Here is a 13763-nt window from a genome sequence, read left to right as displayed (position 1 = left end):
AAATATTGCTGGAGTACACACAACATATTGATGGCAGTAAGTAGGCCTTGTATGAAACCTATTTAAATGGTGATAAACATGAGTGAATTAAGTAATAAACATTTGTTTGCACCCAATAATGTTAGAGGCTCACACTTAGTATAGTTGTCAAACATTAGGCCTGTATTATTAAAATAGTGTGTTTTCACAAGGAAGCATGAAGTGTATGTTTTTTGTAAATACATCTATACCAGTTTAGATAGTACTATATATACACACACACACACACACACACACACACAGTGTGTGTCTGTGTGTGTGTGTGTGTGTGTGCATATATCAATACATACTACATATATATTAGTATCAATTCAGAGATGTTCTTGAAACAAGAACACATAAATGATTAAAGGACAACATTACAATGGCCACCAAAGGTAAGTAATATTTAACACAAAATCCTGCTGTACACGTACAAGAAAGATGTTTGCAGTTAAATAGGTGCTTTAATAATTGCATGAAAATAATATGCACATGCAATGATTACATCAATTAACACACCCAAATGCAATGTTTTTCTGCAAAGTCAATGGCAGCTTCTCTAAACTTAGCAACTGGTTCCTGGTGGACCATTACTGAACAGACGATTAAAACATAAATATTTATAACACTATTCATTAATTAGGAGTGTTAACATTTCCAAAACTTCACGTGTACAAAAACATACTTGAAAGTTTGGAAACAACACAGTCCTCAGCATACATACAATAGTAATTAGATAATCTGAAGTCAACAAAACAAGGCCAAAGACATATTTTCTGAATTATAACATTTATTTTTTTTGTTCCTTTTGCGAGCGAGTAACAGGCCTGCTTGTTGTCTCTTGAATTTTCCTTTTTCTTTTGCCACCAACTTTAGGCACAACAGAGCCACTTTGAGTGGCCTCTGGCACTTCACGGGCAGGGCTTGTGGCCAGTGACTCACCTACAGGGCTTTTGGGCAGTGACTGTTCACCTACGGGGCTTGTGGCCAGTGACTCACCTACAGGGCTTGTGGCCAGTGACTCACCTACAGGGCTTTTGGGCAGTGATTCACCTACAGGGCTTTTGGGCAGCGATTCACCTACAGGGCTTTTGGGCAGCGATTCACCTACCGGGCTTTTGGGCAGCGATTCACCTACAGGGCTTTTGGGCAGTGACTCACCTACAGGGCTTTTGGGTAGTGACTGTTCACGGACAGGGCTTGTGCCCACTGACACATGTGAGCAAGTTGGTAGACACTGGTTGGTCTGTTTCATGTGTGTCTTTTGTTGTTTTTGACCAAAAACTGGTCAGTAGTAACTGCTTGTGTTTTCTTTTTGTGGCCTCCTTTGTAGGTGTCAGCTACTGAATTTGTACAGATGGCAGCGGTAGGATGTCGTCAGGAACCTGCACAGCAATGTCTGCTACTTGACCGGTAACATTTGGGCCTGGTGAATGAATATCAGATGAATGTGGTGAAAACTGACCTGCATGAACAGATCCTGGCTGTGAGGTGTTGAATTGTGGTACATTAGTCATTCTCCAGTAATTAGCTTGTGTTTGCTGAACAACTAATGCTTCGAATGAGGTGTTGATTTTTTGCAACTGTTTAGGCACTTCAATGAAGACTCTGTGGAGATGTGCCAATTGTGAAACTGTTTCTTCCTGCAGTGCAATCATCCTTTCCAGCACTGTCATCAGGTCAGAATGGCGACGATTTTCTGCTTCCACAATTTTTCCCTCAGAAGCTACAATTGCATCATATGTGGTATTTGCTGGACGTTTTGGCGGTAAAACAGTTTCAATTGGAACCTCTTCATGGTCAGTTGCTTGTATTTGTGTGTCTATGGCGGCGGCGGCGGCGGCATCATCATCATCATCATCATCATCATCAAAATCCTCTTCATCATGTTCTACAAATAAATGTACACATTATTAAATGGCATGTTAATCTCTGCTGTGTTACTATGTAATTGTACTGTGTCATAAGTAACAACTAACATGTTTCCATACGTTTTATAACCTCACATTAAAAACTACCTTGACTTAAGAATAATGTTTGGACTCAGTATGAAATATGAGTGAATGAAAACTTGCTGTAAACTCACAACTCCTACATGATAGTTAACATCACTAACACAATACAAGTTGGCTTACACTTCATTTTCACTGACACTAAGTAATCCTATTTAAAGAAGATGTGCAAAACAAATAATGAACATGACAACATAACATATAGAAGAGCACATATTATATGGCCACCAACTGATACACTCACCTTCTAGGTGTGTTGAGCTGGCTGACCCAGGTGAAGACACTTGTTCAGTCTCAGGTGACACATGTCCTTCAGGGGCAACTATATATAACAATAACATAAGTTTTACATTTACATGTGTAAATATTGAACAAACAGTTATTGTATGTTCTGTATTTATGAGTACCTAACAGCATCATTTCCTTAACCCAAAATGTGTGTGTGAAAGTGAACATAAATAGTTGTAATAACAATGTACATGCCTGTGTACTTAGAACTTTTGAGTTCCCTAACATAAAACATACTATGTTCCTGCAGTAATGCGTGAGGATAAATAGATTAAATTTGAACATAAAAATCATATGTTGTGTAGTGATATCAGTATCATAATGTACATAACTATCATGAGATGACCATTCACAATGGTTATCATGAAGGTGGTCATATTGCACAAAGTGTTGTTTTTGGTAGAGGATATGTGTGGTACATTAATATAAGATGTGGCACACATGAATGTGGCTGTGACTAAACAAGACAACACATGCAGTGTGTGATAATGTGTCGTTGATAGTAGTAGTTCAACTATAGATATGAGTGAACTAATGTGTGACGTACGGTTTGATAAGTAATGAGTTGTTGGGGCATTTAGTAGCTAAAGTGAAGCTTTCAAATGAGTGTGATTAACTTCAGTTGTGCTAGTCAGGTTGTAAGAACGGTATTCCCTTCCCCAAAAAGCCTAATCAGCCACACCTTTCAATGACTTGAAACAGGTGAAAATAGTGTGAACTAAGTTGACCCTAAAATGAGGCTGTAATTAGTGTGTGTGCTGAACCCCACCCCCTCTGTTGAAGTGTATGCTGTGATGAGATATTAATTGCAGCTGCTTTAACACAATGGTAGATGAGCTAAATAGTCGTGTGCAGTTTTTAAGTTATGAAAACAATGACATAAAATATGATACGTGTGCCTCATTATGCTGTCTGTATATGAGTTAAAGTAAAAATGGACCTTTTCATAAACAACTATAGATGTGTTAGTGCAAGTGATGTTTGTAGGCCGTTGCATGCAATATATTTGATGCATGCTTAAAATAGGCAGTAATGTCATGTTTGTCGGAGTAAAATAAATAAAATACACAATAATATTCTACATATTTCTGTTCTGTACCTGTAGCTAGTAATAATTTCTCATTAACATGTGTTACACATGTGTACTACCCTGTTGTTCCCCATCTTCGCCCACCATCAATTGCTTCCACTGCAGCAATGCATTTTGGGAATTCACATGTAAATGAGCACGCAATGGCACGTGCTATATTAGTTACTGCTTTTAGTAGGACTACAACATATATGTCTATTTTGAGATATATATATATACAGAATCAGACATATACATATATAGATGCAGGTATGCTTATATTGTGAAGACAGTATAAAAAGCAGTGTAACTATGCAAAATAACTGTAAGCAACGACACGCCTAGTACAGTAATATTTCTCACCTGGTGGAAATTGTGAGGGGTAAATTCCTATATCACGGTCACCAGGTAAGCCTTCCACGACGACGGGAAGTAATTTTGCCCGAAGCAGCTCCTCCAATGGACTTAATATGAGACGTTGTGGTGTGGGCCCACCTCCAGTGCCAGTAGCATGCACGCGTTGGTGTTGTATTTTCTTTTTCAATTTGGACCTAATATCATCAAATCTCTTGTGACAACTCCGCTTGTCCCTCACATGATTCCCACACGCATTGACACCAATGACTATTGTGTCCCACATCTCTTTTCTGCTTGCTGAACTTGTCCGCCCTTGAAAAACATATAAAATATATGAGGTAAATTAATAATAATATAAGCACCAGTTTCCTACACTGCTAGCTGTTCCAAGAGATAGCAAACATGCTGTTTTAGGTGTAATATGTGAAGCACATGAGCATTCACTACTAAACCTATACATGTAAGCAAGCTTGCATTCATATTGTATGCAGTTATGGCAAATTGACCGCCTGTGTTTAGTTGTCCTTGTAAGGCATGATAAAAAGCTGTGTTTCCAGACTAATTAACATAGAAAGATATTGTGAACCCATATTTGCATATGAACAAAACTCAGATGACCTAGGATCACATGTATTTGAATAATAAATGTAAAGGTACACTTACCTAGTAAATGTCCATATATACTGTCATAGTGCTCCAGAATGCCAGTGACAAGAGCTGTATTTTCCTGGTCATTGAAGCGAGGATTACGTGGCTTCTCCACACGTTTCTTCCGAGCAGGTTTAGGGTCAGAGCTTGGCTGGTGCTGACTGGACTCTCCTTCTTCCAATGGAAGAGCCTCCAAAAGCTGCCCACCAGCAAGCACGCCACCACCATCCACCCCATCTGCAACTGCGCCACCAGCAGCACTCCCAGCACCAGCACTCCCACTCCTAGCACCAGCACTCCCACTCCTAGCACCAGCACTCCCACTCCTAGCACCAGCACTCCCACTCCTAGCAACAGCACTCACACTCCTAGCACCAGCACTCCCAGCACTCCCACTCCCAGCAACAGCACTCCCACTCCCAGCAACAGCACTCCCACTCCCAGCAACAGCACTCCCACTCCCAGCAACACCACTCGCAGCACCAGCACTCCCACTCCCTGCAACACCACTCTCACTCTCAGCAACATCACTCCCCTGAACAGTACGTTCACTCCGACGCATACTCGCACGAGTAGCACTCCCACTCCCACCGGCATCACTCTTCCCACGCTTTGCGGGCATACTTCCAGCACTCACAAAAAACAGACAAGAAATGTACAGGCAATCACACGAAACACTTCCACATATAAAACAAGACAAAGATGTAAACAAAACAACAAAGGACAAAGCTCACCCAATACACAACAAGTCTCTCAGTCAATATGCAAATCTTCAATCGTCCAGCTCTGTGCGTCTCTCTCTCTCTCACTCCCAACAACACAGAGAATGATTAGCAGTACACGTTGCCTTTAAATATGGCGCGCAATCAAAAACATGCTTGTTTCGCCTGATTCAGCAAGATTTGTGATTGGGCAACCTAACAGCACCGCGCCACGCACGCCGATACACCTGTGTGTGATCGGCTAATCATCGTGAGAGTGGGCGGATTTGTTTTCGGGTTGATTTTGAATGTATTCGGCACTTACTGCATACGGAGAGGAAAAATCGCCAATAACATGACTAATCGGTAAGATTGCCGATTTCACATAATCGATGCTTACTGCATGAGGCCCTAGAACTGTTGCTGCAGAGACTATTGCAGCTTTCTTTGAGATTTTTTGTTTTGTGCAGTGCCTGGGTTAACCCTTGCAGTACCTGTTGTCACCTTTTTAGACTCTGACTTTTCATTTCCTGGATAAGGCTTGTCTCTGCATCCCTGGTTGGACCATTGCTGTTCACAGGGTTCCCATTTCAAAAGACAAGAGTGCTTCCATTATTTTGTTACTGCATGCAGGAAAAATCACTGCAATCTGTAGTTTTTCATATGATTGGTTCTAAGGTTTCAGATTTACCTGCAAGTTACCCTAAAGTTTGTTTCTCTGCAACATATGATATCCCTACGCCTGATATCAAAGGTTTCAGATTTGACTGCAGGGTTCTCTGTCTGATATTCCTATGTCCGATGTCAAAAGTTTCAGATCTAACTACAAGTTTTCTCTGTATTAGTTTCCTGCTGTCTATGATATTTCTATGCCTGATATCTAAAGTTTCAGATTCAACTGCAGGTTTTCTTTGTCTATATCATCTCCCTACGCCTGATGCCTAAAGATTCAGATGTAACTGCAGGTTCTCTCTGTCTATATGATATCCCTACACCTGATGCCTAAAGATTCAGATATAACTACAGGTTTCTCTGTCTATGTTTTTTCCTTGCATTTATAAATCTCTGTGACTGATGCTAAAGTCTCAAAGGGTCAGCTCTCCTATCTTGTGTCTCTCTGTGTCTAATATTCCTGTTGTTCATTCTAATGCTTCTGTTTTAAAAACACATTTCCTCTTTACTGGTTTCTTGGGAAGTGTGGTTTAATTATGGCTCCCACTCAAACAGTCTTGAGCAGTAAATGTGAACACAGTACCACTGATTCTTCAGAACTTCTCAAAGCAAGGAAGAAGAAGAAAAAGAAGGGAGGCATTACTGTGGAAGTTGCAGAAGGAATTAAGAATGAAAATTTAACCTCAGAGTCTGCATTTGATGAAAGAGATATGCTGCAGATTAAGGCAACTCACAGACGTATAGCAAGAATAGTGGAAGAGAAGAAAGATGCTCCTACTCAGACGCTTCAAGCTGCACAGAAAGCGATTGATTGTCTGTATGGACGTTTAGATAAGGAGCAAGAAGCTAATTCTGCACTACAAAACTGTCTATCCTCAGCAATTGCTAAGTGTGTTCTACAGGAGAAAGAAAAAGAGCAGTTGGAGAGTGACCTGGATGGCATTTCAGCTGAGCTGGAGAAGGCATATACTGATGCTGCTGAGAATCGGCGCCTCGCTTCTAAAAGTAACGAATTCCTGGAAATCTCTATGAAGGAAATTGACAGGCTTAATACAGAGCTTAAAGTCACCCAGGAGGAGGTTTGCTACTTCAAAAAAGAGATGGAAGTCGTTCGGGAGGAGAGATGCTACTTGAAAACAGAGATACGTTCTATGAGAGACGCCTCCGAAGAGTTAAATAGTAGGTTGGAAATTATAAACCAAATGAGTAAGAACTTCTCTGTCCAAGCCAGTGAAGGAGATAAAAGACTCCATGAATCAGAAGAGGAGAAGAGACTATTGATAGAAGAAAAATCAAGGATGCAATTAGCGCTGGAAAAAGCAGAGGGTGACTGGGAAAAAGAAAAATATCAGTTGGAGAATGACAGGTTGATCTTGTCAAGTAAGCTGGAGAAGGCCTACGCTGATTCTGCCCAGTACCAGACTTTCATGGCTCAAGTTGACGCAGCACTGGAAGCATCTCAGAAAGAGGTTCACAGGCTTACTACAGAGCTGGAAGCCTCTAAAGAGAAGAGTTGCCACTTCAACACAGAACTAGGTTCATTGAGAGAAATCTTCAAAGGGTTAAATATCAGTTTTGAAACTGTAACACAAGAGTGCAAGAATCTCTATGTCCAAGTCAGTGAAGGAGATAAGAAACTTCATAAATTAGGAGAGGAGAAGAAACAGTTGGCCCAGGAAAAGTTAGACGTGCAGACAGCACTGCAGAATGCAGAGAGAGTGCTGCAAGAAGAACGTGTCTCCCTGGAGCGGCGCACACAAGCAGAAAATATGCTGCAGAGTCAGCTGCGAGAACTGCGTACACATCTGCAGGACACCAAGGAGAAATGGGTGAATGCTGAAGAAAAGCAGCGAGTTCTGCAGGAAGAAAGTTTCCAGACTGCCTACAAAATAAAGATGCTGCAAGATTATGAGTACCTAGTGTGTCCCCAAAGAACAGCATGAGGAGCTGAAGGCCACACTGAGCATAACCAGAGCCTCGCTGGAGGAAGAGCTGAAAACTCGAATAGCTGGTTTTTCATTGGGTGATGCCACGAAACGGCAGTCGCAAAAAGAGACAACGGAAAGTGAATATGTCCCCTCTGCCGCATGTGAAGAGCCTGATGTATCTGTTCCCGATGCCCCTGTTATGACGTTAGACGGATCCCTGGTGAAGTTCCTTGCTATGCCTAATATTCTTGATGCTGATGCCAACGCTCTTGCGATGAGGATAAATGCACCTCTCACAGATTTCCCATCAGCACTTGACGTACACATTAAGTTGGCCTTCCATCAAGATTTCCCTGAAGAGCCTGGAGGGTTGTCCGGAGTTGTTGCTGATCCATGTGTTCCTGCAAAACATGGAGTGTTGTCCGAAGGCCATCGTGAGTCGGCCTTTCATCAGGGACACCTTGCTAAACCTGGAGGCTTGTCAGGAGGATCTACTGGCTCCTCTGCTCCTGCTGTGAAGACAAGCGCACGTTCTTCCGTTTATCTACGAATATCTGATGCGTCCTCTGCTGAGCCTGTGACCTACTCTGCAAAGTCAAGCTTACTGCTCACAGATTCTCTGGCGTTTGGGTTGATGCATCCTGACATTCAACTGTTCCGAGAGAGAATTGAATTCCTCTGTCGGCTTTCTGATGGACTTTTTCAGTCTGTACCTGTGGAGTACTCTCTGCCCGCTGACAAACCACCAGAGGTGGGTCACCTTGAGTCCACTTTTCATCAAGGCCTCCGGGAAGAGCCTGGAGGATCGTCCGGAGAACGCTCTTGAGAGGGGGAGTAATGTCAGGATTGCCTAGACCTTCTGCCTAGCCATAGCTTCCTTGTCCACTGGGTGTGCTGCTGCCTTCTGTTGGATCTGGGTTCCTCTGTCTGTCTGTCTTCTTGTTGCTCCTGTCTCTGTCCTTTATAGCTTGCTTCCTGTCTGTTGTTTTTGCCTTTGCTTGAAGTCAGACTCCTTATGCACATGCTTCTGATCCTGATCTGTTTTCTGTACCTGTACCTGTATTATAGAAGTCTGTTCACAGTAAAAGCCCTTGCTGGTAATCTGGCTTGTCCCTGCCCCCAGACCTGTCCTTGCTCCCCTGTCCTGTTCCAATCTCCTCGTTGCTGACCTCTGCTTGTTACCTGACTTCGCTACCTGCCGCCTGCCTCGGACCTCTGCTTGTTTCCTGACTTCGCTACCTGCCGCCTGCGTCGGACCTCTGCTTGTACCTGACTTTGCTACCTGCCGCCTGCCTCGGACCCCTGCTTGTGACCCCTACTACGCTCGTGCTGTTCTGGCCACCGAGATCCTACCCGCCACAGGAGTCTCCCGTGACAGTTGGCAAACTTGCCATTGGGTGGAAATTTGCCTCCCACGCCAAGATTGGCTGTGTATTACCTGGATAGGCTTGTGAGGGTGTTATAAGCCCGTGCAGGTGTGTATTCAACAGTGTTCTTCTTTGATCCATCTAAAGGAATAGCGTGCGGTACAGAGACAATTCCATTGCAACAAGGATTGTAACCCGCTACGATTGTTCGTTAGAACTAAGGACTTGTAAACGAATTCTTCAAGGGCAGAACGAAGATATTTCTTTTGGCGGAGAAACATGGACTGCAAGTGGCGCCCCTAGCCAAAGACGAGTTTGCGTCTCTTGTATGCGTATCAACCCCGCTCCTGGGAATTGATACCGAGAGACTGCATTTTGTTTACTTTCGTTCTGGAAACCATTTATTTCCTTTTACCTCATTCTCGTAAGTGTTATTTCATGTTATTTTGTAAATCAAGCTGTGTGTTTCTTGTGTGAATAAATAACAATGTATTTTATCTCACGTTTTGTTCAATCAAAGGATCCAGGTATTTTTGTGGTATAAGCACTAGTCTCCCGTGACAATTAGGTCATATTTTGTGGACATGGGCATGCAGTATTTTGGTGTCAACCCTGCATACAGTAAAGTACTGTATATATCGGAAGTGATCTTCCAGAGGGGGAGAGTGGAGGCGTTGCACTGCGTTTCCAATAAGCCGGCAAAAAATGGAGGCTGAGTACACTATAAGATTTGATTTATTGGATCATGCAACAAAATATTAGCACACAGGAGTCTTGAGAGGAAAATCTGATGTGTTTCACGCATGCGTGAGCTTTGTCAAAGAGTAATGTTCCTCTCAAGGTGCCCAATTTAGTTGTAACAGCACACCGGAAGGTCCGCCCACCAGAAACACTACTAAGGTCCTCCCCAGGTGTACAAAGAATGGAGGAGGACATACGAGGGTAATGGATGGCATCTACCTCAATTATGACAGAGCCCACTACCGGACAACAATAGAATACAGAGAAAAAAGGAAATGACAAAAAAATAAAAAATAAACAAGTCACCCGTCTAATGTGTGATAAATCCTAACAACCCATAAGTGAAGATAATGTCATAAGACATTATCACTGTATAATTGACCAAAAATTGGAAATAAAAATATATATCTATATACTGTATAAACAAATGGATAAAAACACTTAAATAACAATGTATCATTAAAAATAAGGATGATGATTACTGTTGATCAAATACATAATTTGAACTACATGACATTCAATATATAATGAATGAAAGCTCTATGTGATAACACATTTATATTCATCAAGACAAGTATATATACAGTATACAAGTGCATGAATATCATCAAAACTGAAACTCAAATATATATATAAGTCTTGTGTGGCTACAAGTATTATAGATGATGTGGATGTACTCTGGAAGAGTCAATATAAGCTAATACACACACACACACACACACACACACACACACACACACACTGTCCCTAGCGGCAATCTCATTGGTCCCTTGGCCCGCCCGCCCCCGCACACCTCTCATTGGCCTGAGGCGGAGTGACAGGCCAAAGGTCCAAACACACACACACACACACACGGACACACGGACCCGCGCGCACCTTCTCCTCTCCCCACGCTTTTTCCTCCCCCCCTCCTTTTTAAGGCCAAGCTGGCGGGGGCAAGTCCTCTTTGCCACCCGCCAGCTAATTGCTTTGGAGCTCTACCCGCACTCTCCTGGACCCGAGGCCACGTAAGTACAGCTTCTCCCCCGGGGGGGCATCCTTCTCCCGAGTGGGAGCATAGCGTGGGGCAGAGCCCCCCCCCCCTCCTACCCTTTTGGGGCCACGGCGGATGCCCGGCAGGATTAGTGGTCTCAGGGCAGAGGTTTTTGTGTGCGTGGGGGGGGGGTCCGGTGGAAGCACGCGACCCACACAGGCAGTGCCGGGTAGGTGTGGGACTGGTTGCCATCGTGTGCGGCCCGCGCGGGAGGCACACAAGTGACCTACGGGACACGGTCAGGTCCCCCTCCCGGTACCCACGGGGTTTCCCGCAGCCAAGGGGCATGCGGCGCTTGCGCTCCTTTCACGGTGGAGTTAAAGGCGCATAGCGGCGGTCCAGCCATGCGTCCAGACATGGGCTGGAGTGGAAGCTGCTCCCGCGCTCTCCCTTTCCACACCTTTCGATTACGGGGGGTCGTTGGGAATATTTGCACTTAGATGCGAGGAGGGGTGCACTGGGTAGATATTGGTAAATCTATATAGGGATTTATGTAGGGGATAGAGGTGTGGATTCATGTGTTAGCATTAAAGTAGATGTGGGTATTTATATATGTGGATGTGTGTTTGTAGGTAGGTATATATATGTGTAGATATATATATATATATATATATATATATATATATATATATATATATATATATATATATATGTGTATTTATATGTGGGTATTTATGGGTATGTATATAGATATGTATATGTGGGTATACAGGAGTATGAGTATATAGATGTGGGTGTGTGTATATATCTACTATATATTTCTGAAAGCACTGTATGTCTGTCTGCGTGTCCTCTGTCCCTAGGGGCAATCGCATTGGAGCTTTGGCCCATCACTCCACCTCAGGCCAATGACATAGCTCCCCGGCGCTCTCCTACACCCCCCCGGTTACCCCCCCCCACACACACACACAGAGCACGCACTGTGCGGCTCTCCCCTCACACAGGCCGCTCCCCATCCCCGAGGGCGCTCCTCCGGCTGTCTCCGCCTCTCCCCGCGAAAGGCACAGCACCTCCTCACCAGAGCATCTCAGCCTTTCCGCTGAGGAGCCCGAGGTTGAGGAGGAGGGCGGCAGGTACCCGGAGGAAGAGGAGCGCGGCCGTGTGCAAGGTGAGTAAATGCAGGGGAATGGGTTATTTAATGCGTCCCTGACTCCCCCTGCCCTTTGCCCCCCCTGCCCTTTGCCCCTCCTGCCCTTTGCCCCCCCGCCCCTCCCTTCCCTCCTGCCCTTTGCCCCCCGCCCCTCCCTGCCTTCTGCTCTTTGCCCCTCCCTGCCCTTTGCCCCCCGCCCCTCCCTGCCCTTTGCTCCCCTGCCCCTCCCTGCCCTTTGCCCCCCTGCCCTTTGCCCTCCCCGCCCTTCCACGCCCCTTGGCCCCCCCCTCCGCCCTTCCACGCCCTTCCATGCCCCTCCCCCCTTCCACTCCATGCCCCCCCTCCTTCCCTTCCACTCCATGGCCCCTGCCCTTCCACGCCCGGGCAACGCCGGGTGTCTCAGCTAGTGAATAATATAAATCAATATTGTAAATTAATCCAGAGTACATAAGGTAATATTGAGAGGAAAGTTGTGGTTGAATAACATTCAGAATTAAAATTAATATCTGAATATTTAACATCAATCAATATACTAAGACTACATTTTGAAGTTCAACTGGAAGTGTCCCATTATTTCATGATAAAATTTTTTTTTAATTCCCAATCAGCGTTGATCACAGCCGGGCTCAAAGTATTTAGGGTTAAAATCCAGAACATCTCTCTCTGGTTGAGGATGTTCTGGTGATTACCCTTCCTACTGGGAATTGGAACATATTCTAGTGCAAAGAAATAAAACTCATTAATGTTACCGTGAGAACAGCTACAAAATTGTCTAGTACTTTACATGCATTTTATCACCTGAAATACAGTACTTACATGAAGCTTACTGAAAAGAAATACAAACATCCTGTATACGGATAAAGCCTTATCAAAGCTGTTTATATACCAACTCCAAACCTATCATCATGAAAGTGTAATATATAGAGATGATATTAAGGACTCTGAAACCACAGCAGCCTTCAATCTGAAGCCCTTCAGTCTACATCTGCCTCACCCCAAAGGCGGACAGCCTTAGGCACAGCCAAAGGGCAGCCAAAGGGTGTGAACCATTTGCTGATGTTTGGCAATGTTAAAGTTGCCCTATTTCAATCTGAAACTCACCAGCCCTTTTATCCCTTTTACCCAATGTTTCAACTGACCCTACCTATAGATTGTAAGCTCCTTGAGGCAGAGCCGCTCCTAACACATTGCAGGCCTATCCAACCTCTCCTAACACAATTTTCATTTTGTCTTTAAATGTTAAATATGCCAATAATCATATCTCTAACTGTCCATAAAATGTTTGTGAAGTGAATGTACAACCTCTGTTCTTTTAATGTAACCATGTATTGTTATCATTATTAACTCTGTGCCCAAAACATACTTACAAATAAGAAGTAACTATCAACATATTACTTTCTGGTAAAACATTTTATAAATAAATAAATGGCCTGTGTTTGTCTGTACACTACGTTCTGTACTTATGTGATTCTCTTCTACAAAAATGTCCCCATTGACCAAAGGAAAAGCAAAAACAGTTTTTAGATACATTAAATTAAAAATACTATAGGTTTAGTACCCTTTAAAGCCAATCACCTGCTCCTAATTTAATTTGGTCATATTGGAGCTTTAGGTGATAGTATTGTGTACTTTTCACACTTCAACACTATTGTGTTGTAGAGTGAGATATTAACTGCCCAAAATACAACTGCAGAGCGGAGATAATTTTCAGGATTTTGTGCGGAAAAAGGGATTAAATAACACATCTCTTGAGAAGGAGAAGCAAAATATTATATGTGAAATTGCAAAGTACTGCTTCTGTTCAAATTAATCAAACTATTTGCCACCATGTGGCCA

At 43.5% G+C, this 13763-nt stretch overlaps 1 protein-coding gene across 1 annotated transcript in view; it reads right to left on the bottom strand.

Annotated features, from left to right (window-relative positions):
• Nucleotides 1-1264: 1264 nt before the first annotated feature.
• Nucleotides 1265-13763, bottom strand: part of LOC142488106 (uncharacterized) — a 37447-nt gene continuing 24948 nt past the window's right edge. The window contains exons 2-3 of the mRNA XM_075588479.1: nucleotides 2278-2355; nucleotides 1265-1912 (exon numbers count right to left, since the gene is read on the bottom strand). Coding sequence (XP_075444594.1) covers nucleotides 1362-1912; nucleotides 2278-2355 — 629 coding nt within the window. The 3' untranslated portion in view covers nucleotides 1265-1361. The remainder of the gene's footprint in view (nucleotides 1913-2277; nucleotides 2356-13763) is intronic.

Source organism: Ascaphus truei, chromosome 2 (assembly GCF_040206685.1).
Source record: "Ascaphus truei isolate aAscTru1 chromosome 2, aAscTru1.hap1, whole genome shotgun sequence".
NCBI classification, from domain to species: Eukaryota; Metazoa; Chordata; class Amphibia; order Anura; family Ascaphidae; genus Ascaphus; species Ascaphus truei.
The sequence above is the reverse complement of the archived record's forward strand: the minus strand, read 5'-3'. Positions and strand labels throughout refer to the sequence as shown.